The sequence below is a fragment of the Equus caballus genome, chromosome 5, assembly GCF_041296265.1.
Source record: "Equus caballus isolate H_3958 breed thoroughbred chromosome 5, TB-T2T, whole genome shotgun sequence".
Classification (NCBI taxonomy): Eukaryota; Metazoa; Chordata; class Mammalia; order Perissodactyla; family Equidae; genus Equus; species Equus caballus.
Window position 1 is genome coordinate 2,024,381 of NC_091688.1, and position 23,201 is coordinate 2,047,581.

General features: G+C 49.0%; 1 protein-coding gene across 4 annotated transcripts in view; it reads left to right on the plus strand.

Moving 5' to 3' along the window:
• MFSD4A (major facilitator superfamily domain containing 4A) overlaps positions 1–21,223 on the plus strand; it is a 33,666-nt gene extending 12,443 nt beyond the window's left edge. For 3 of the 4 annotated variants that reach the window (XM_023640410.2, XM_070267601.1, XM_070267600.1), the window contains exons 4-11: positions 770–938; positions 1,376–1,491; positions 2,462–2,635; positions 14,669–14,816; positions 18,130–18,200; positions 19,437–19,557; positions 20,710–20,761; positions 21,001–21,223. In XM_023640410.2, coding sequence (XP_023496178.1) covers positions 770–938; positions 1,376–1,491; positions 2,462–2,635; positions 14,669–14,816; positions 18,130–18,200; positions 19,437–19,557; positions 20,710–20,761; positions 21,001–21,097 — 948 coding nt within the window. In that variant the 3' untranslated portion in view covers positions 21,098–21,223. Of the gene's footprint in view, positions 1–769; positions 939–1,375; positions 1,492–2,461; positions 2,636–14,668; positions 14,817–18,129; positions 18,201–19,436; positions 19,558–20,709; positions 20,928–21,000 lie in introns of those variants that run through there. The other variant, XM_014739419.3, reaches the window with a different exon arrangement.
• The last annotated feature ends 1,978 nt before the right edge of the window (positions 21,224–23,201 follow it).

Below are 23,201 nucleotides of genomic sequence, written 5' to 3' on the forward strand. Positions count from 1 at the left end.
GGGGGTAATGTCACCCAGACAGCCCCTGAGGACAGCCTCTGTGCCCTCCCGGGGGGTAATGTCACCCAGACAGCCCCTGAGGACAGTCGCTGTGCCTTCCTCGGGTATAGTGCCCCAGATAGCCCCTCAGGTGGAGACGGCACCCACAGCTGTGGGATGCCTGGGCCCCAGTCCAGCCCTGCCCTGCGTCCGCCGTGTGACTGGGTGCTAACGCTCTGGGCCTCCAGCTTACTGCTCAGGTCTCTTCCAGTTGTAACAGGTGATGACTAAGTGACAACTGTGAGCCTCATTTGCCCCGTCTGGAAAATGAGGGTAATTCTGCCTAGCACATTTTATAGAGCTGCGATGAACAAAATGAAAAGTTTGTAAATCGTCACGGGGTCTCACAGCCTGAAGGGTGGGAGCCAGCGCCAGCGCTGTTCAGGCCGTTAGAAATGAGTTAGCCTCTGGCACTTCTCCTGTGCCAGCAGAGGTGCCAGCAGAGGTACGGCACGAGGCCAAGCTTTGCATGTGATGAGTACCTGTCCCAGGGAGGCGGATGTGGTTAAGATGGGGCAGCAATTGCACCAGCCTGCCCCGGGTCAAGGCACCTGGCTGCATTAGCTGGGGATGGCTCTTAGGTGGCCCCCATAGGAAAGAGCTGTCTTCTCCCAGGACTGCGCAGACACTGTGCGTGCCCTACACCTGTGTGGAGGTGGAAGCAGTGGGCCTGGCGTGGGAGGGGGAGCCCGGTGGGAACAGGGCTCTCCTGACCGCTGCTCACCTCCAGCTCCCGGTGCCCCTGGCGGTGCTGTTTCTGCTGTCCAAAGAGCGGCTGCTGACCTGCTGCCCTCAGAGGAGGCCCCTGCTCCTGTCTGCGGACGAGCTCGCCCTGGAGACGCAGCCTCCTGAGAAGGAAGACGCTTCCTCGCTGCCCCCAAAGTGTCAGCCCCACCAAGGTAGGGGCTCTCGTGAGCTTCTGTGCTCACAGCCCCACACTGAGGCTTCCCTAGGACCCCACCCCCAGGCTGAACGCAGATCACAGGTGATAATGGTTGGAAAAAAACACCTTGGCACTTAATGGTCTCCTGAGGCAGAAGATGGAGCAACCTGGCCAGGAGAATGAGGAAGGCAGACTTCTGGCTCCAACCGCCATTCTGCCTAACCCCACCTGTGTCAGTGTGGGCAAGTTACTTGACCTCTCTGAGCCTTGCTTCCACCAGGACTATGAGATGTGGAGGGGCTGTCCCTAACAGATGGTTGGAAGCTAGAGAAGGTGGGAGGTAGTGAGGGGTCTCCGATCCTGCCGGGGCTCTTCATTCAGCCACTTCCTCTGGGCGTGCAGAGTGAAGGGAGCAGTAGCTGAGGCTCACCCCTGTTCCTGTGTCTCACCCAGGGCACGGGGACCTGTTCAGCTGCTGCCAGAGGAAGAACTTCAAAGGAGCCCCGTATTCCTTCTTTGCCATCCACATCACAGCCGCCCTGGTCCTGTTCATGACCGATGGGATGACGGTGAGCCTGCGTTCGGAGGGTGCCCTTATCAAGCTCGAGTCTGGGGACGGTGAGGGGAAGGAGGAGCACCCAGGTTTCCTAGAGACCTCACATGTCTTACAGTCAACTTGGAAATTCAAACTAAATAAAAGTCCCGGGGAAGACTGTCTCCAGTTCGTTCACAGCCCCGTGAGCCTATGGCCTTCTGTCCCGGCCATTTGTTTTCATTTTTGTTGACTCTGGATGGGGGCCTGCCTGGTTTGTTGCTGAGGACAGGCTCCCCACGCTTTTTCAAAGGAGCAGAGCCCTGTCCCCTCAAGTAGAGGTCATTCCAAATAAACCTCGGGGCACTCGGCTTCCTGGAACTCACTCCAATCCTGGGCTTCTCAAGCCGCAATGTAAACAAGCTGCAGGCAGGACCTGGGCCCTATTTAGTGCCTGTTTCCAGAAATCTCTTAGGATTAGATTAAGACAGTTTTGAATGGCTGACTAACTGATTGCCATATGAGGGACTCTCCAAAGAGAAGGCCAGAAAAAACTTAGATGACCTGGTGGGAAGTGCTCGTGACGGTACTGGTTGACTTCCAGCTCTCAGGGTGACCTTGGGCAAGTGACTTCTCCCTGCCCTCGTTTGTAATGTGGGATGCGTGTGCACACCGTTGTTTAGCTGCGGCACCTTCCTTCAACAAAAAACCTTCTGTGGAATCCTCATACAGAAGGCGTGGTGGAACGCTTGCATGCCAGATCCCTCGGGACTCCCTGGGGAGATCCAGAGACACCTCCCTGGAACCCCCAGACCTCCGCAGCTGTGGCACCCCAGGGTCTGTTCTCAGCTCAGGCCTGTGTGTGGAGCTGTGTCTCAGCTCACCCTTTGCTGAGCCTCTAGGAGCAGGACAGTCCTCCCCGCGCCCATAGCACGCCTGCCCCAGCCTCGGCTTCCTTTGAGAGGTGTGGTCTGCAGGCGTGCTCAGCAGGGCCTGTCTCTCCACAGGGGGCATATTCTGCCTTCGTGTACAGCTATGCAGTGGAGAAACCCCTGTCTGTGGGACACAAGGTGGCCGGTTACCTCCCCAGCCTCTTCTGGGGCTTCATCACTCTGGGTCGGCTTATTTCCATCCCCATCTCCTCAAAAGTGAAGCCAGCCACCATGGTTTTCATCAATGTGGTAAGTGGCCTCCTTTCACTTCTTGAAGGTGCAGGAGAAGCATTCTCTCCTGGCTCTCCCACTGCCCCAGGACATTTGCTCGGGACTGGACTGTGCCGACAGGGTGGGAAGGTAGGAGCAGAGGGAAGAGAGGAGAGGAGAGAGATGCTGGTGGGGAAGGGATGGAAATCCCGTAGATGGAGCCTGCCCATGTGATCTTGGAAAAGTCTCTTCCCCTCTCTGGGCCTCTGATTTTGTTCCCATAAAAGGAAGGGGCTTTAGGAGGTGGCTACTGCTGTGTGTGGAGCAGATCCCAGCCGTCAGCCTGCCAGGAGTATGAGAGAAGCAGGTGCGGGCCTTGGTCCCCTCTTTTTCCCCTTGGTGCCCAGCTGGTCGGAGCCCTGTGGCTAGGGGAGGCCGGGGACACAATGGCCTTTCGAGTCACCATCGCTGGGCTGGGGCCTGGGAATTTGCATTCTGAAGCTCTCCCAGCTGATTCTTAAGTGGCCAGACTGGCATGTAGGACGGGCTTCAAGGAACTGCTCTGCCTGGGAAGCAGGAGGCCTGGCCTGAGTAAGGGCTGAAGATTTCTGCCCCATTGTGTGTCCATGTCACCATCTATGACAAAGGGGTCCAGATTATAGACTCCTGTAGGGTCATCTAGCCCAACCTCCCACCAGGGCTTGAATCACCCCTGTAATAGCCCTTCCAAGGGATCCACGATCTGTTAAATACCTCCAGTGACTGGGAACTCACTACCTTTCCAGGCAGCCCAATCCACTGTCAGAAAGTGCTTCCTTGGGTTGAGTTTCTAGTGGAGTGGGAGGTGGGAAATAATGTTGGGGCCATGGAGACCAAAGATCTTGAGCCCCAAGAAAGGCCCTTGGATTTGGCCCTTGTGCTGGTTGATGACCTTCAAGAAAGAAATTTCTATTCAACGTCCATGGGAGTTAGGGAGGGTAGAAGCCAAACTCCAGAGTTTGAGGGTGAGAGGTAGGTGGGAAGTGGTAGCATGGACATTACAAATATTTCTGAGCTGAAGGCAGTTTTGTGTGACACGAGTTGGGTGGTGTGAGCCTGTATGTAGGCAGGGGAGGAAGCACTGTCAGAGTGATGGAGTGGGGGAGGCCCGGGAGGGGGAGGGGGTGAGCGGTGCGGAAGGAAGTGCTGAGCCCAGTGAGGACGGCTTGGCCCGTGGAGCTGGGGGGCGGGGGGCGCGAGGACTCCACAAGTCTGTGACGTGGAAGAGTGAGGGTTCTGCTGGTGGCCAGCCTCTGTGGGGCATGAGGCCAGCTGCTTAGAGAGAGGGGCGTGGGGTGGGACTCTGGGTTTGAGAGAAGGCAGAAGGTCTGAAGCATCCACAGGACTAGGCCCTGATGATAGAACTCACCTGGGGTGCTGGGTTTCAAAAAGGAAAATCAGATTCCTGGGCCCAGCCCAGACGTTGTGAGTCAGAATGTCCAGAGGAGAAGCCCACAATCTGTATATTTAACACAGGCATCCTGGGGCAGGGTTCACATCATCGAGCAGGTTTGGGGCAACACTGCCCTAGAGCAAGTGATTCCCAAGACACTAGACCTACTGGAGGTGCTTTTGGAAAATACAGATTCTTGGGCCTCTAGCCCAGAGGTTCTGATTCCGGGGGCGTAGAGAGGATGTTTGAAGATGTTTCAGGTGTTTAAAGCATTTGATGGGCACCCTGTTGGGACTACAGCTGAACAGCCCTGAACCAGCTCCCCGAGGCTGCAGCTGCCGAGTGACCATCTCGTAGCTGCGGCGACTACTTCTGAGTAGTCCTCTCATTGTTCAATTAACAGTCAGCCTGCTCTCAGCGCTCCTGTTCTCAGCACTGCTGCTGGCTGATGCGTCCGCACTCTGTGCAGGCCTCTCCAGGGGGCTGCGGGGTTGCCAAGTGCTCTCAGCCGAGGGCTCTGCCTCCAGCTTGCTTACAGTAGACTGGGGAAGATGGGCAGGGGAGGGGGACGGTGGGCCCTGGCACGGAGATGAGGACGAGGAGTTGGGAGGCAGGTGGGAAGCAGACTGAGGGGGGGGCCGCACCCAGTGGGAGGACAGTTGGTTGGCAGAGTGGCTAATTCACCCTGGGCATACTCAGTCTTCTGTCACCCAGGCTAAAATAAGAGAGTTAGGTATTTTTAAAATTTCCCCAAGTCTAGAGATTGTCAGGCTTGCCTGGAAATGTGTGTGGTTTGTAAGTGGGGTGGCCAGGTGGTGGTGGGGGAGCAGAAACAGCATCTTCAAGGTACTGGTTCTACCCCAGGCTCATAAGTTGACCGCTAACTCTCAGGAAGCTGCCAGCCCCCTGAAGAGCAAGGGGCGAGTGCTCCTGGCAGAGGGCACTGCTGGCGAAAGGAGCCAAAGGGCCACTAACTTGGCGAGAGTATGGTGGGCAGGGTCCGGGCAGGGAGCAGAAAGAGCCAAGGTTGGGGAAGCAGACCCGGGCCAAATCCTGTAGGGTTCTGAAAGCCAGATTCTGGATTTCATTTTAAGTAGGCGGAAAGCCTTTAGAAGGTTTTAAGTAGGAATGGACATGATCTCCTTTGCATTTTAAAAGCACACTCTGGTTGTTCTGCAGAAGAACGAATTATACAGGGCGAGAGTGATGCAGGAGACGCGGGGGCCACTACGACAGTCCAGGCAGGGGAGGTGGTGGCCAGGTCAGGATGGTCAGGATGAATTGGGAGTGGGACAAGATTCTGTGAAACATTTTGGGACTTGCCATTGGCTGGAATGTAGGAGGGAGGGACGAGGAATCAAGGACCTTAGATACAAGGGCTTGAGCAGCTGGGTGGGTGGGATGCTATTAACTGACGTGGGGAAGAGCAGGTTTGGGGCAGGAAAGGAGGAGTTCTCTTTTGCCCACCTTGTTGGTGTAGAGGAGGAAGAATTATTCCTCTCCCCTCTGGGTCCTTCTGGCTGGTCTAGGAATTAAATTCACAGGAGACAGAATAACAGGAGAAAATCAAACAAAGTTTAATAACATGGATACATAGGAGACACCCAGGAAAACTGAGTAACTCACCAAAATGGCGGAAGCCGCCACCTTAAATACCATTTTCAGCTAAGGACAGAAAAGGGTGTTGGGGGTAGTGATTTGGGACTTCAAAGGGGAGGAAGGCAGTTCACATGGAGATGAAAATGCAAATGTTTGGTAAACAAGTGTTTGCTGGGCCACCTATAGACAGTGTGACCTGAGAGAGAACTTTGACGAGAGTGGGCTTCGCAAGGGTCCTCCCAGACTACCACACCCAGAGTTATCCATGGTGACGGCCTGTCCTGGGCCAGGGTTTCTACCCTGAATTCTTTTAGGCAGTTAGGGGAAAGGTCAAAGTTTCTTTCAGAGTCTTTTGTCCTTAAAAATAATCAAGCCAGGGCCAGCCCCCGTGGCCTAGTGGTTAAGTTTGGCACACTCCACTTTGGCGGCCGGGTTCAGTTCCCTCCCAGGCATGGACCTACACCATTCATCTGTCGGTGGCCATGCTGTGGTGGCAGCTCACATACAAAAAGAGGAAGATTGGCCGCAGATGTTAGCTCCAGGTGAATCTTCCTCAGCAGAAAATAAATAAATAATCAAGCCAAAGAGACACATTTTGGGGTGGCAGATTATGATCCCCCACAGTCCCAGCTTGGAAATGTTAAGAAGTTTCACAGTCCAGAAGCTGAGTTGGTAGGTTGTTTCCATCTCATGAACTGGTCTCTTAGTTCTGATGACAGGTCAGTCCAGTTAAATTCATTTCAGGAGGCAGTGATTCAGGTGGGCTCCCAAAGTTAGGCCTATGATGTATAAGCAAGCAATCAGGGATTTAATAAGCACTTTTATGCAAACAAAAAGAAAAACAAGGTTAAATGGCTGGAGCAAATTATAACCCAGTTTCTGAGCCCAGGGGACAGCCAGTCAAGAAGATCTCTAGATGTCAGGGTGAAGCATCTCTTGCATCTTGAGAAGTCGCTGATGATGCCATTGAGCGTTCGGTATCCTTTTGAGGGGCTGACACAGTAGCAGGTATGCAGACTGTCTCAGGATGGGCTATCGTGGTGATCTCTCTGAAGTTTGTATCAGGTTGCCCAGCTTCAGTTTGCAAGGCTTCAGGAACAAGGGTGGTTTCAGTTCTCAATGATTCCAAGTGAAAATGTTGGAAAAAATTGAAAACATTAGTTAGGAAATTTTTAGCCAGAAATTTCAGGAGACTAGAAGAATTCAGGATCCAGTTCAGTTTACAGATAGGAAACAAAAACCTCAAAGACAATTAACAGAACTGAAATCTAATATTGTAGTTTCTACTGAAACAATTTTTCTCTCTAAAATCACCCTCTTTTTTTTTCTTTTTTTTTTTTTTTTACCAAAGATAGCCAAATGAAGACTCATTAGTTTGTAAAGTAAGTCTAGTTTCAATGAACTTGGCCCAATTATTTACATAGTACAACAACAGGAGCAGGTGATCACGTAGGCTCTTTTAAATCTGCTTTGCTGGAACTTTTCATAAGATATCTCAGATTGAATTTCAAAGGCCTCTTGAGGTCAGGAAAGCCAAGGACTTTTTATCAGACTCTGCCTGCAGTACCTTAGATTTGGGTGAATTCCTCTCTTCTCAAAGTCCCCAAAATGTCCTGAGGTTCTTCGCATCTTCCAGGAAGTAACCTTTACTCACCTGGTATGGTTGATGGGAACCCTGTAAGCAAGTTGCCAGGCCAGTATTTCCAACTGGCTTTATTTGTTTTATAAAGTCAATCTTTGTCCCTTAAAGCTGTTTTGGTCATATCTGAGTCTATGCATGTCTCTCGCAAATATGACATTCCAGTCAAAGCTTTGGCAATATAACCAATGTTTCCAATTGTGTCCTGTTATAAGGAGAACAGATTCTTATTGAACTTATGCAAATAACTATATTGCCACGAAAATAAGAATATTCACTCACTAAGAGTTTCCAAATTCTGGAGGGATCAGGTAGGGAGAAAAAAGATAAATGTTTCAATTCTGCTCACAAAGGTATAATTTTTCAAGTTGCTATAAGTCATAGTTACCTTAAGAGAAAAGAGAAAAAAGTTTCCTTAAACCTGAGAAAACAAAATATTTAAAAATCAGCAATATTTCAAATGAAAAGTCATAAACATTGTAATCATCCTCATTAATTCATTTAGTCCCATGTAATCAACTTTTGACCTTGACCTTCTGTTAGCAGTTTCGTGAAGTCGTCAGTTTTTCCATTAGTTCTATAATTCCTCACCCAGTTCAGTGTTATGATCTGAAAGTTTATCAGAAACTTGTATTCTAGAGTAAGTATGAGAGTCTTTTCCGTGAATCTCTGAAGATGAAACATATTTGCAACAGCACAGTAAAACGAAACCGTCTGTAAATGAGAAAAGACTTCACAATGGCAATTGACAAACTTGGCTATTTTTGTGCATATAGTATTTTAAGATAATAACTAGAATTTATGACTGATAATCAAGACAGGTCAGAATTTTAGAAATGTCATATAATTTTTAACACATATCAATAACATTTACCCACCTAGTATCAGGTCCGTATGAAACAATTCTTAGTTATCCATTTAACCAAAGTGACAACAGATGTTAAAGACAAACAGAGAGTTAAACAGTTTTAAAAACCTTCATTTTCTTAACAGACCTCAGCCTTTTTGAACATAGGAAATTATTTTGACAAAACATAGAATTTCTGTCTTGTTGGTAGATTTACTCAAAGGAAAAGAAAAACCTTTTACAATTTCTTTGTCGAGAGCAGACAAAAAGTTTAAGAAAACTATCCTGTTAAGAGAGAGAACACCAAATTTTAACCTTGCACCAGCTTACTTTTGATTTTGAAACTCACTTACTTAAATTCATTTTATCCTTAGCCAACTTGACCATGCACTAAACTCTTTTCTCAGAGTTTTCTTTTTTTAAGATTTTATTTTTCCTTTTTCTCCCCAAAGGCCCCTGGTAAATAGTTGTGTATTTCTAGTTGTGGGTCCTTCTAGTTGTGGCATGTGGGACGCCGCCTCAGCGTGGCCTGATGAGCGGTGCCAGGTCTACGCCCAGGATCCAAACTGGCAAAACCCTGGGCTGCTGAAGTGGAGCACGCAAACTTAACCACTCAGCCATGGGGCTGGCCCCTCTAGAGTTTTTAACAAACAAAAATATCTTTCTTCTACCTTCTTTATTGAAAACATACATCTTACTTTCCTTGAATACAAAGATGTTTCCTTATTTTTAGTAGCCTTAATCACATTCGTTAATTAGAATTTTTAATCCTTAGAAACCTTAATTTTTGGTGAAAACTAAGAAGTAAGCAATTATGAACTGTCTCTTACATTAGCATTCTCTGGCTTGGCAGATTTAAAAATACTTTTTATAATTTCTAGAAACATGCTACTTCATAGTACAATCTTTTAAATAAAACACAAGACATGTTTACTAATAGACCCAAACACTTTTTAGTTTCTCTGTAATAAGACAAAAGTAGGTAAACTTAGACATGTTTAGCAATTATGTTTCATTATTTTATCTTATTTGGAAATGGTCTGGATACTCAATGAATTTTCTTTTATTTAATTTAGCCTAGCAAAACTTCAAAGTTTCAAGTTACCAAAGAGATTTTTGAATTTATTTTAAATACACCTGCCATAAACTATAATTATTGCTAAAAGTTTTATCTATAAACTCTTATCTCACATCTAAATCATTTGCTCCCAACAATTATGTTTAGATTATTCACAAAAACTTCATGAGACATTAGACAAAATTAGCTTATCATTTTAAGTTATTTTTGTTGACAAATTTTGTAACAGAGATAACATAAGCTTATTTGCCTAATAAAGGCTGCATGTCCACATCATATCTGATGTTGATAATTCTAAAGATATGCTTATTTCAATCAAACCAACAAACTTAAATGAGCTTTCATTTACAAAAGATTAATTTATATCTTGTTAGCCTGAAAACCATTTGGGTTAGTTTCTATTACATTTAGGAATAATTTATTATAAGCACTTACTTTAAGCCAAACAGAGTTCTTTTAGAAATTATACCATCCAGAGGTAAAATGTCACACACATATAACATACATATAGACACACACACTTTAAGACAATTAAACAGAGTTCTTTTAGAAATTATACCATCCAGAGGTAAAATGTCACACATATATAACATGCATATAGACACACACACACAGACTCCACAGCTATTGTTTCAAAACTTTAGGACAATGTACTACACCTTTAAAAATCTGCACAAAGCATTTAACAAAGGCCGTCTTTCTAAGTGTACAGTTTAACCTTAGACCAGTTTACCTTGGCGGGAGGAGCTTTTATTATCTTTTTTATTAGCACCTGATATTAGCCTCTAATTTTTATCTCACACTGTGTGAGCTCAGGCAGCCCTAGTGACTTCCCCTTGTGTGTTTAATTAACACCGTCTGAAGGGCAGGTTTGTACGCTGCCTTAGGAGCAGGCAGGGGAAACGTCCCCCAGTGAGACACAGGGTCTGTGCCCACAATGCAATCTGTAATACAATCAGGAGAAAAAGAGTACAGTCACTTCACATAAAGCCCGCAAATGTCTCAGTTTTCCTACAAAACTTCATCTGAACTCCATCAAGTCTTATACTCTGATCTTAGCTCCTATTAGGACTTCATCCACAAGTCTCGGGCTTCTAGTGCTGGCTAGGGGACATGTTCCCAGCCAGACACAGCATCCACTTTCAAAGGAAAGCCGCTCAGGGAAAGTTGATAAAACCTCTTTGCATGATATTAGTTCAAACATTCCAAGCTTTATAGTCCTATCAACCTTTATACCTTTACGTCTTCTGTTGTTTTTTTCAGTCTAATTGCAGCCTGACTCAGGGTCCCACCGATAGCTTTTGGTACAACAGCTGTGGGGTTCCTGTATCAGGGAGTCCTGGCGAATTCTCTTCTCCACCTCCTCGTTATTTTACCCATTTTTGTTTAAAAGGCTTGAGTCCCCATGGTTCACCCAAGGGACCATGTCCTTTTGTCAATCTTTAACTTGATTAAGTGGCCTAATTGTTGCTCCAAGCACAGTGTTTTTTTGTGATCTCTGCCTTCTGGCTTTTCAAATTTTTCCGAACTAGAGTAAATAGAGCAGAGTTGTTGGGGGCCCTTTAATCTCGGGGGACCTGGTAGCAGGTCCCTTTGGCCCACCCAACCTCAGGCAGTGCTAGATTCAAACCTTTGTTTTAAGCCCATTAATGTCTGCTTTATTTATCGCATTTTGTTTAATAACCATCTTAAGATTTCCATCCTGCTGAGATGGGTCTCATGACTCTTCCCTTTTTGATTACTTTTTGTTTTTCCCTCTTTTAATATTTGTCTTATTTACCTTATGTATTTTTTTAAAACTCTTTTAAAAATTTTCACCTCATGCAGAAGAGTTCCTTGACTTTCCCTTGGGCTTTTTATTTATTTTTTTGTCAATTAATGCTTTCATTAGCATCTGTAAGACCATAAGAGGAAGCTGAGACTCCAAATTTGATTAAATTCTTAAAATTAGTCATTATTTCTTTGTATTTCCTTTTTAATTTGGTCTTTTCGTAGGTACCAATAAAACAATCATGATGTGACCTCTCTGAAAATTTTTCCAATTTAGAAGTTTTTCCAATTTAAATGACCCATCGTCTGCTCGTTGACCAGTAGGATCTTAATAGTGACTCAAACCAATAATCCTTTTATGTGTTAATCATGGACACAAGAGGTGACCCCAAAAGAGAGAGTGCAAAAGAAGCCGCCCTCACAAGATCCAGAAAGTTCACTCCCCAAATAGTCCAAGATAGCAAAGGCCTTCATTTCAGAGGCAGTAAGGATGGTATAGTACCAGCATTGACAAGCAATGAAGGTTGAGACAACAAAGGCCCATTATGAAAGCAACTGGGCACCCCTGATGACAAACTCCCCTGAAAGCTGACTCAGCCCGACAAAGAGAGTGCATCTTGGAACCCCAGTCTGTTCAACTAGCTGCCAAGATGCATGCCTGTGTGTGCATCCTCCAGATGGCAGAGACCAAAGAGGTCACAAAGCCAAGCTCTCAAGACGTAGAACAAGATGAAAGGAAAAGCCTCATCTTGCATGTACGTTAACAGCTGTAGCTACGCTTTGGGTCTCTTGGAGCCAAACTAATGCGTCGGAGGCGGGTGCCGTGGGGTTGGGGATCATGTGCACTTTACAGAGTACCTTGTTGCACGGACACTTGCTTGAGGTAGGCAGGGGACCTGTGTCATTTTACCCCTTTCTGTGACCAACTTATCCTATCACAGGAGGCTTCTTGAGGTGGGACGCCCGAACGGCTCTTAACTGCTCCCCCCATGCCCACCAAATTTGCAGCCTTTCTGGCTTTCAAGATGCCCCTTAGCAACAGCTGTCACCTCACGCACATGTTAAACCACAGCAAAGTTCACCGCAGGCCGGCCCAGACGATGGGCTTATAGATGCCTGTGTCTTGCCCTATGTTTTCTTCTTTTTATTAAAAATGACACAAAAGACAGAGACAAGGAAAAATAGCGACCGTCTCTGAGAGGAGAAGACTCAATAAACCAAGAGAACTCAAACCAAATTTCCCAGACTCACGGAGTCCAAGAAGCCAGCTTCACTGTTATTTTCTCCTGCTAGTCTAAATTTAGACACAGGAACAAAACCCACCACTCTCGCTTCCACTGGACCCTGCAGGCAGAGATCCCGGAGACCTGTGTAAGAACTCGCACCTCTGCTGGCTCTCGTCAGGCGTCCAGGATCTCTCAGCTGTAGCAGCCCAGATGTGAGCGTCCAGCCAGTGAAGTTTTGTCCCATCCTGGACACCAAACTATAGGGGAGGCAGAATTATTCCTCTCCCCTCTGGGTCCTTCTGGCTGGTCTAGGAATTAAATTCACAGGAGACAGAATAACAGGAGAAAATCAAACAAAGTTTAATAACATGTATACATAGGAGAAACCCAGGAAAACTGAGTAACTCGCCAAAATGGCAGAAGCCGCCACCTTAAATATCATTTTCAGCTAAGGACAGAGAAGGGTGTTGGGGGTAGTGGTTTGGGACTTCAAAGGGGAGGAAGGCAGTTCACATGGAGATGAAAATGCAAATGTTTGGTAAACAAGTGTTTGCTGGGCCACCTATAGACAGTGTGACCTGAGAGAGAACTTTGACGAGAGTGGGCTTCTCAAGGGTCCTCCCAGACTACCACATCCAGAGTTATCCATGGTGACGGCCTGTGCTGGATCAGGGCTTCTACCCTGAATTCTTTCAGGCAGTTAGTGGGGGAGGTCAAAGCTTCTTTCAGAGTCTTTTGTCCTTAAAAATAATCAATCCAAAAAGACACATTTTGGGGTCACCAGTTCTGATCCCCTGCGTAAGTCATCCCAGTGACGGATCAAAGGGGCAGTTTCATATGCAAGTCCGGAGCTCTGGACTCGGGTCATGGTTGCGGGCGTGGATTTAAGAGTCCCAGCATAGAGATATTTGAAATTGTGGAGCTGGATGAACAGAGAATGCAGACAAAGAAGAGCCAGAACAGAGTCCTGGGCCAACATTTAGAAATTGGGCAGAGGTGGGAGAAAGAGCAGAGGGAGCTGTGGGACCATTTTCTGCGCCAAAGAAATACGTTATATTAGGAACCATAGACGTGTCCATTGCTTTCGTATTTTTACTGCATGAAAGATTCTTTCATGTTGTCCCCTCATCGTGAAGAGAATGTGTTTCCTTGAGCCCCTGTTTATGGCCAATCCCTCTCCAGGCAGCAGGTCTTTCCCCGTAAGGCCTCTGCCCCTTGATGAGTGAGTCTCGCGCCTAAGAGCCCCTACAGCAGAGGTGAGTGAGGGCCAGGCTCACGGATGCCGTCAGCAAATTCCCCAGGATCCGCCTGTGAGGGTGAGAGTCCCTTCCCGCCTCACGCTCAGCTCCTTGTCTGTCAAACAGCGCCTGGTGGAGTGGGGGTTAGATGTGGTCCTTACTCACCTCCCAACTCTCTACTCTATAATTTTATCTCGTTTTCTCTAGAAGCAGATGTACTCACCCAGGAGATTTTTACCTCAAAGTGGGGGGTTTCTATAGAAGACCCTTATCTCCTGAGACGTTAAGACAAGCTGACACACAAATTCCAGGACGGTATTTGCAGCTTCACACTCTAAGCCCTTCCCTGCTGTCAGCTCACCCAGCCTTCAAGCAGCTAGGAAGAGTAGGAAGCTGGGAATCGGAGAGATCCCTGCTTCAAAGCCCCAGAGCCCACGAGAAACAACGGCCTTATACCTACACCTGGATTTTCTGCCTCCCAATCTGTGCTGCCTGGGTTTCTTCCTAGATGTGTTTTGCGCGGAGATTATTCAATACTGACATTTTTAAAGAATTTAGAAAAAGGGTTACTTTAACAAAGATAGCCCAGGTGACGGAGACCCTTACTGAACTGGAAAGATTTCTGCCCTCACAGCCAGTCACAGGGGTTTCGGACCGTACAGGTTAGCATCTGCCCGAGGGCATCTGAGCCGAACCTGGGAGGCTGGTTGCCGAGCCGCCGACCCGCTCCCTGGGAGGTCTGCAAGGATTCCCAGACGGTGGGGACCCTGCAGCCATCCCCGCCCCTCTCCGGCTACCCTACGCTCCCTCTGTGAACACAGGCCTTTTGGGGAAAGAGAGGCAGCTCCTCTTCACGAGGAGTGGACGACTCATACGGCGCCGGCCCGCGGGGCAGAGAGAGCCGATGCCTCGGACGGAGCCCCCCGCTGACAGATGAGACCCCGGGGCCAGGCGGGCGTCCCTCATCAAACGCTCCTTAAGCGTGTGGGGCCGTTTGCGGAGAGGTCTGGGTGGGCTGGCCTCCCGGCGCCTTCCCGGATCCTCGGGGCTTCCTCGGTGGGCGCCGGACCAGGGAAGGTGCAATTCCCCCGTTTCCCACAGGGCGGTGCCCTGGTTACGTGGCGCTGCGCCCGGGGCCGGAGGAGGCGCTCTCCAAGTCGGACAGTGGCTCCCGGTTTTTCCTTTTCTCAGTGGGTGTCCAGCTTTTCCCAGTTTCTAGTGGCCTCCATCTCTGCTGTGACAGGTCGGTGTGATGGTGACGTTCCTGGTGCTGCTTGTGCTCTCCTACAACGTCGTGTTCCTGTTCCTGGGCACGGCCAGCCTGGGCCTGTTTCTCAGCAGCTCCTTCCCCAGCATGCTGGCCTACACTGAGGACATCCTGCAGTACAGAGGTGAGCGGGCAGGGTAAGAGCGCAGAGGCCTTTCCTCGGGCTGGGCGCCCCTTCCCCCACCCCCCGTCGTCTCTGGTCTTCCAGCCAGATCAGCCTGCCTCCTTGCAGAAATGATGCTCCCCTCCCACTCTGGTGGGAGCAGGTTCACAACGGGGGTCGTTCTGACCACGAAGCTCCCCACTCAACATGACACCTGCATCATGTGATTTCAGGCCACGGGGATGCAGTAAGCTGCGTGCCGTTGTTTGTTTCCCGTGGTAGTGTCTGCTCACCCACAGCTGGCATGCTGTACCACGGGTGTGCTGGGATTCTGGGTTCCAAGGAGAACACTGTCCCGGGAGAAGTCCCGGCAGAGGCAGGGGTGTGAGACCTTAGTAAGGGTGCCTCCGCGCTTTGTTGCTCTTGTGGATGTTGTTTGGGGTGTGGAGGACAGGGACAGTGACTCTACGCCTGATTTGGGGAGTGACACAGCCTCTTTGATGTCAAAAACCTCTAATTCTCTTGACCAATCTCCTCCCCTTTCTGTAGCCTGCCAAGGACATATAGCAAAGATGCGTTTTTTAACCAGTTAAAAATAATTATGTTTTGAACATTTAACATTATCCTTAGAAGTAACTAGAGAAGCCCTCGAGTGTTGGAAAACCAGCATTAAAGTTGAGAGATTTCTTTGGAGGAGAAGTGGGGGAACTTGGGGCCGAGGGGAGCAGCCCGCACTCAGTTATCCACAGGAACGGAGACGGAGACCCCGAGCCTGGAAAGCCAAGGATGTCCCCATGCCTCAAGCCGGTAAATGAAGTGATGAAACAATGTTGGTATCACCCGTCACACAGTGTATCCCACGGAGGTTAAGTGATCAACAAATGTTAGGGTTTAATAATAATAATCACGTTATATCGGTTCTTTCCGCTTGCAAATAGTGACTCAAATCCGCCCTCTTCATCTCATTTCTCACTGTCCCTGACTTAGTTCAAGGGTTTATCGTCACTTACCCACTTGTAATATTTAACGGCGCCCAGCTTTTCCCAATTTCTAATCACTTCCGTCCGGCCTTGGCAGGTCTGGGCTGGTGTCCTTGCCTTCAGATTTGCCTCCATCAGTGGTCCTCCACCCTGGGTCCACGTTAATATCCCCTGGAGCACTTGTAGCAGCACCCAAGCCTGGGCTTCCTCTGCACACAGTCTGATGGTGTGGGTCCAGAGCAGCTGGGTGATCCTAGCGTGTAGCCAGGGGACCACTGACTGATTCGTCCTCCGCCTGATGCAGAGGGTCCTTTCAAACCCGGAGGGGATCACAGTCTTCCTATCTTCCTGCGGAGCTCCTCCTTCCTCCGGGCTTCTCCCCACCACTGCCCCTCAGAGCCTGCCTTCTAGCCACGTGGAGTTATTTTCTCTTCCCTGATGGCACAGACACCGTCTCGCACCTCCACACTGTGGCACATGGTGAACCCTCTGTTTGAAATGCCCCTTCTACTCTGTCCCACCCCTTTATCTCCTGCCCTCCCCCCTCCCCCTCTGGGAAGCCTCCCTGATCTCTGCTGGAAGGGTGTGCCTCCTCCTTTGTACCTGCCTCTCGTGTCTGACCCACCTCAAGGCTTTCGTCCCTACATCATCCACATCCTCTCCTCGACACCATGCTCCCATGGGCATCAGCAGGGGACAAGGGCAGGAGCATTGGCTTTGAGGTCATCAGCAGACCTGAATGTCAGTCCTGCCTCACCATTTCTGGCTTTGTCACCTTGTGCAATTCAACTCTTCGAGCCTCTTTTCTCGCCTGTAAAATAGGCTTGCAAATACCTACCTTTTAGGATTGTTTGTGCATCAGAGAAAATGTAATTGATTTAGCAGCTTAACTGGCTCACAGGTGCCCAGCATCTGTGTCGACTTTGATCATCCATCGGACTCCCTGCAGTGTCTGGCACAGTGCCTGACGCACAGAGGTCCTGAAAGGGTTTTGAATGAACGAGCAGAATTGACAATGGGTGCTGCTGGAACTCAGAGAAGGGAGTGGCCAGTGTTGAATCTAGAGATGGCTTCCTGGAGGAGATGGGGTGGGAGCTGGCCCAGGATTTGGAAAAGCAGAAGGAAAGAGGAAAGGCATTCCGGGGAGGGGTGTGGGAGGGCAGAGCCAAGGCCCAGGATGGGTCTAAATGTGAGCGAGATTAAAAGAAGCACCGAAAGCCGCAGGCGGATGATGATGATCTGTCTCATTCGAAAACACTGTCTACCGCACGTTGGCCACTGCGCTCATAATCAGCAGCGGTAGATGCCGCTGGAACTGACATTCCTGGCGCAGTCCTCTCTTGGTGGGGAGGCCGCCTGGTACACAGACAGTGGGGTATGTGACGGCGGGGCGCTGAGGGGGCACAGAGGCAGAGCAAGGAATGCAGGGTTAGGGCCGGGGAGAAGATGACTGAAGGGAAACTAAGCCAGGACTTCAAAGATGAACGGGAGCTTGCCAGACAAGGAGTAGGAGCAGGAATGTTCTGGAGGGAGTGAGCACATATGGCAGACCCAGCGGTGAGCGTGAGGACGCCGGTGACACTGAAGGTAGTCCTGCTGGCCGAGGGCAGGTCAGCAGGGAGCGTGAGAGCTCTCAGCAGGGATGGGGATGAAGGCCTGCGAACCACATCAGGGAGTTTGGACTTTATCCTGAAGGCAGCAGCGAAGGGTCGAAGTGGAGCGCTGGCCCGGGCTCGAGGTGGACTCTGCCAGCACTGTGCACTTGCACGGGTTGCTTCGGAGTTACCACACAGCCACCCTGTGAAGGTGGTGTCATCATGCCCATTTGACAGCAGGAGACCAAGAGAAGGGAAGAACCTGCCTAATGTCACATGGCTAGTAGGCTACCTGCACAGCTGGGCTTGGGACCCAAGTCTGACTCTGAAGCTTGGGCTCTGAAGGTGTGTGCCATGTCGCCAGATTCATCAGCGGTGTGGCTGGTCAGGCAACACCAGGGCAGTGAAGACACTGGTATGCCTAGGGCAGAGCGCTGGCCTGAGGAGACCAGGAAATCTTTCTGGAAAGGAAGGTGGTGGTCAGATTGCGAAGAGCCCTGAATACCAGTCTGAGCAACTTGGAATTTACCCTGAAGACAATCGTGAGCAACTGAAGGTTTCAGAACAAGGAAGGACCATAATGACACAGGACCCAAGCATTCCTGAAGCAAAGATAAGGGCTAAAGTCTGAGAAATCTTAGGAATCCAAAGTAGTCCCCTTAGGCAGCCTTGCCATTTTCCAGAAACAACCTGGATTACGCTAGCTGACTTCTGTCTTTTAACTTGCTTTTACTAATCCAAATCCTCTCTTTCGGTTAGGCTGTGCGACCACGGTGCTGGTGATCGGGGCAGGAATTGGTGAGATGGCCCTCCAGATGCTTGTTGGCTCGGTACGTGGGAAACTCTGGGCGGGGGAGCAGTTGGGGACCACTCCTCCAGGCAGGTGAGAAGGTGCTGAACCCAGCTGGCCCTTCCCCGAGCATCCACACAGCAAGGGCCCCCTCCGTCGGTGTTACCTGTTTCTGGTTCTGCGCCAGCCTTGAAAGCTGAGCCTCTGAATTTGGGACCTGGAGATGGGAAAGGCTGCAGGGTACAGTCCAAAGCAAACAGCAGCCATGTCTGGGAGCAGGGCCAGAGGGCCCCGTGGGACAGCTCTTCAGCTCTCAGAGCCTGGGGTGGGCTGGAGCTGCAGTCACAGCTCTCTTTCCATCCTTTCTCACCTCCCACTCTCTACTCCACCTCTCCCAGCCTTAGGCCACCCTGCAAGGGGCCAGCTTGCCTGCCCAACTCCTCCCCTGATCAAGGGCCAACTCTCCCAGTCCTCTTCAAACATAGCCACGTTTTATTTGTTTACCAGGAAAAAAACCATATCCGTTTTTTACTGAAAACTACAATATACATATTGTTATTCCCCTTTTTACAAAGGAGGATACTGAAGCTCAGATAAATTAAGCAACCTGCCCTCGGTCCATCACCCTTCTAGTAACTGACAGAGATGCCGTTCCAACCTGAGTCTCTCAGTCCCCAGAATGCCCCTAATCACTACTCTGCTTTCCTCTTCTTGCCCTGCCCTCTGGCCCTGCTCCCCCGCATCTCACAGTAGCCTCTGCGTGGAGGCGACATCATGGCCAGGGTGTGCTTCAGGGTCATCTCGTTCAGGGGGCGCGGGCACAGGGGAGAGCGGCGCTGATGGTTAAAGTGGGGTGATGGGTCTGTGGGCGTTCCATAGGCTACTCTGGCATATGTTTAAATTTTCCATAGTAAAAGGCTGAAAATATATAAAGATATCCTCTGCAAAGCTCTGGTCAGGCCTTGTGGGCATAGAAACACCTAGCATGACTGGAGTTTTAATGAAGATTTAGAGATTTTCAGAAGGTCCCAGACACAGAGCTGAAAGGGACTCCAGGGGTCACCAGGTTCAGCCCCTGCCTTAGAGCAGGATTTCTGCCTCCTCCAGAAACATAGCCTTGAAAGGAGGGCAGGACGTGCCTCCTCCGCATGTTTCTATCTATTGGTGTGACGGGCCTGAACTTGACTGGCAGACCTGCCGAGCCCAGCAGGCTGCTTCCTCCACTCCTCCTCCGTGTGCGGTTCGATGGCCTGTCTCCGTGTTTTCCCTTTGGCAGGTCTTCCAGGCTCGGGGCAGCTATAGTTTCCTGGTCTGCGGCGTGATCTTTGGTTGCTTGGCTTTTACCTTCTATATCTTGCTCCTGTTTTTCCACAGGATGCACCCTGGACTCTCATCAGGTAAGGAAAGAATCTGTTTCTACACAAGAGGAGGAAAACAGGCGGGGGGAGTTGGGCGATGCTATGGATCTTAGCACGCCACAAATGCCGTTCAGTTCCAAGTAAAATGCAAGGAAATGTTTATTTTCCTGCAGCTTCCCTTTCCCCTCTTCCTGCTTTGCCAGGCAATTGTCTGCGTTGGGCTCTCAGCACAGGAGGGAATGGGATAGGCTGACTCATGGTTTCTCCATGAGCAGAGGGGCAGGGACTGCGAACTGGGCTTCCTGCATCCCAGCGCGCCACGGGACCGCGGGCCAAGAATCTCTTTCCAGCCTGTGCCGGGCCCTGAAAGGCAGGGGCTGCCTCCTTGGCTAGAACGCGGCCAAGCAGCCTAATTGGCCATCTCTTTGCAGTTCGGGATTCGACTCTAGTCCAGGTCTTTTTCAAAAAGAAGTCCTTCAGGCCGAGTGGTGAAGAAAAGCTCCTTCAGGGTAGAGACGCTTCCTAAGAATAGTCTCCCTCCTAGAGACCCCAGGCAGGGGGAGTCCCAAAGCTGTTTTCATAACCCTGAGCCCTCCCCTGCCCTTCCGCCCAGAGCGCTCACAGCCCCGGCAAGTGCATCAGCTGTGCAGAGAGCCAGTCCTTGAGAGGAGGTGCCAGGCAGGGCCCTCATCCTCTCCATAGAAAGCGAAAGAATCACAGGAAGCCTGAAGAGACGGGCTCCACCGTCCTGTCTCTCACAGGTGGACATAGGTCCCCTTTAAATGCTCAGTTTAAGGGTCCGGAAGAGCAGCAGGGGCCCCGGGTCAGCCCTGACTGCAGCCTCACTTCTGAGACGGCCGGAACCAGTCGTCCAGCGCGGCGCTCAGCACAGAGCCTTCGTTTAGGCCACAAGTTCAAGAAATATTTTCTGCATATCAAATGAGCAACCCTTAATGAGTTCCTTGTTCATGGGGCACAAAAAGAAGTACATATTTCCCAAGCCCTAGAGGCTAGGCTCGACGAGCCGCCTTCACCAACAGGGTGCCGGAACTAGCAGGTCTGGCTCTGCACTTGGCTCCCTGATGAGCAGAGGTGGCAGAGAAACGGAGAGCCTGGTGAGCTCTCAGAACGGGTGCTGGCTGCCACTAATCGGAGCTGCTGAAGCCTGCGGCCTGTTTTTTTCTTTTGTAGTTTCTACCCGGGACAAATCACTTGGAATGGAAAACTTGGAGTGCTACCAGAGGTAAAACTGGGCGAAGGAGGCAGGCAAGGACTTCCAGCCTCCTGAGCACCAGCACACAGTGTTTAAGGAAGCTGGAGGTGGCAGTGGAGGCAATCTCTCAACACCTGGTTCACATCTTCTCCACTAACACTTGGTTGGGTAGAAGAAATTAAATTGAATTCTGGTATGTGGGTCCTCCCTGGGCAAATCATTAGTGGTTTACCTGGCTACTCAAGTGAACTTCTTCTTCCCTGGTTCAGACTTTTGGTAAGAGCCGTCCAGGATGCCCAGATGGGAAGGAAGAAGACAGCCATATGCTTCGCTCATTGGCCGCCTCCTGCATGGACCACATCCTGAGTTTGAAGATCACTCTTAGTTGAAATTTGAAAAAATAGGTTGAAATTGTAAAGCCTGATGATCCTTGCTGTATGTAGATATATTTTAAATGAATCAAACCCCCAGTTATTCCCTGGCATGCTCAAAGGATTTGTGTGCTTTCTACTTATTAATAGTCCAAAGTCCCTCAGATTCCTGCTGCTGATTCCAGTAGTTCATCTGGAATCTAAAACATCAAAAGGAGAAATTGAGGGGCCGGCCCCGTGGCCGAGTGGTTAAGTTCTTGCGCTCGGTTTCAGTGGCCTGGGGTTTGCCAGTTCGGATCCCGGGCACGGGCCCTACGCACCACTTATCACGCCATGCTGTGGTGACATCCCACACAGAAGAACTAGAATGACTTACAACTAGGATATACAACTACGTACTGGGGCTTTGCGGAGAAAAAAACAAAAAAAGAGGAAGATTGGCAACAGATGTTAGCTCAGGGCTGATCTTCCTCAGCCAAAAAAAAAAGCATACCTTAAAAAAAACAGAACGGAAAAGTTGAATTTTGCTATCTTTGAGATACCTTGAGACCTTTCAGTGGTATGCTGGGCTAGCTTATACCAGCTTATAAAAACTGACTTAAATTTTCATTTTGACAGCTGGTATGTAAAGCGCAGCCAATATTAAAAATTACATTACAGAAATTTAAATTACATTAAAACAAAGGTAATACTCGAACTCATCACTTCCTAGCTGTCTTCCATCTGCACTCTCGAGCTTGTGTCTGCTGCACCCACAGGGTGGAGATACTGTCTGGAGGTGTGCGTCTGCACCTCTCTCCAGCTCCGCTCTCAGTGATAACATGTGGGGAGCTTGAGACCAGCCACGGTGGGGGTATTTACATCACAGAAATTGGCAGAAGCTACAAGCCATGGCTTTGTTTTCCCCTTGGAGAGCCAGCTGCTGAACGCTGACCAGCACACCACTGCTAATAATCAATGATAATCGGTCCATAAGTTGCCTGGAAGAATGGATGGATGTTCTATTTCTCTTTCCTGATATTAACTTATAAAAAGTGTAGAAACAGCACTAAGAATTTCTCAGAAATATCTAATTTAAACTTTACATCTTCTTTAGAGAAAAAAACTGTCAAGGTTTTTTAGCATGTGAAGTACCTTGACATAGCACGCCAAGGCACATAAGAAGCAAGTGGATCCTAGTTCTCAGTAACCCAGCCACCAAGGGGCGTGGTTCCCATGCCCGACACTGGAGGTTTATCCTGGCACGGAAGCCGGCTCCCGCTGCCAGCAACGCAAGCAGCAGTGCGAACCTGGTTCGAGCACTGGCCTCACCTTCCAGCTGTGTGGCCCTGAGGCTCTTCCAGCCTCGCTTTTTTATCTGTAAAGTGACATTTCTAAAAGAGCCTTACCCTACCTCAAAGAAGTTCTGAAAGAATTAAAGTGAATTTGTGTAAAGCAATTATTATATGCCTGACACAGAAATTGCCTAATAAATGTTAGACATTTTTATTTTTAAAACCTCCTCATAAGCAGCTTAGAAACTGTTCATGTGTTTGGTACATATTCATTGTCAGTCAAACAGATCCAAATTCTTTTGAAAGCTGGTGGTCTAGAGATAGAGTTTCAGCTATGTCTGTAAATACGTCAAAGTATTACATGGCAGCCAACCTTAAACGGGCAATCTACTCTAGTCACTGACCTGGGCAAAAGAAAACAGCTGTATTTTTCTTGTGGTTTTTGCAAGAAAACACCCTCTTTATACAGATTTAGAAAGAAGAATCAATGGCTATATCTAAAGTGATCATTATTAATTTGTGAATACAGCAAACAAGATTGAAACAAATCTAAGAGTACCTTTCCCAAAATATTTTAAATTTACTAAGCATTTTGAAGGACAATTGATCCTTTTATGTGAGCTCAGAAACGAATGACTGAAGACAGGTCTCTCTCATACTATAGGTTCACATGGCTGACACTTTAGAAGAAACAAAACTCGCACAGGACTGAGAACCACTATTCCCTCTCACATGCAGTCGGAACAAGGGAAGGCAGATGGGTGTTTATCCCACCTTGGCAATCAGTTACAGAGTAGGTAGGGCTTTTTTCCTGTCTCCTAAGAG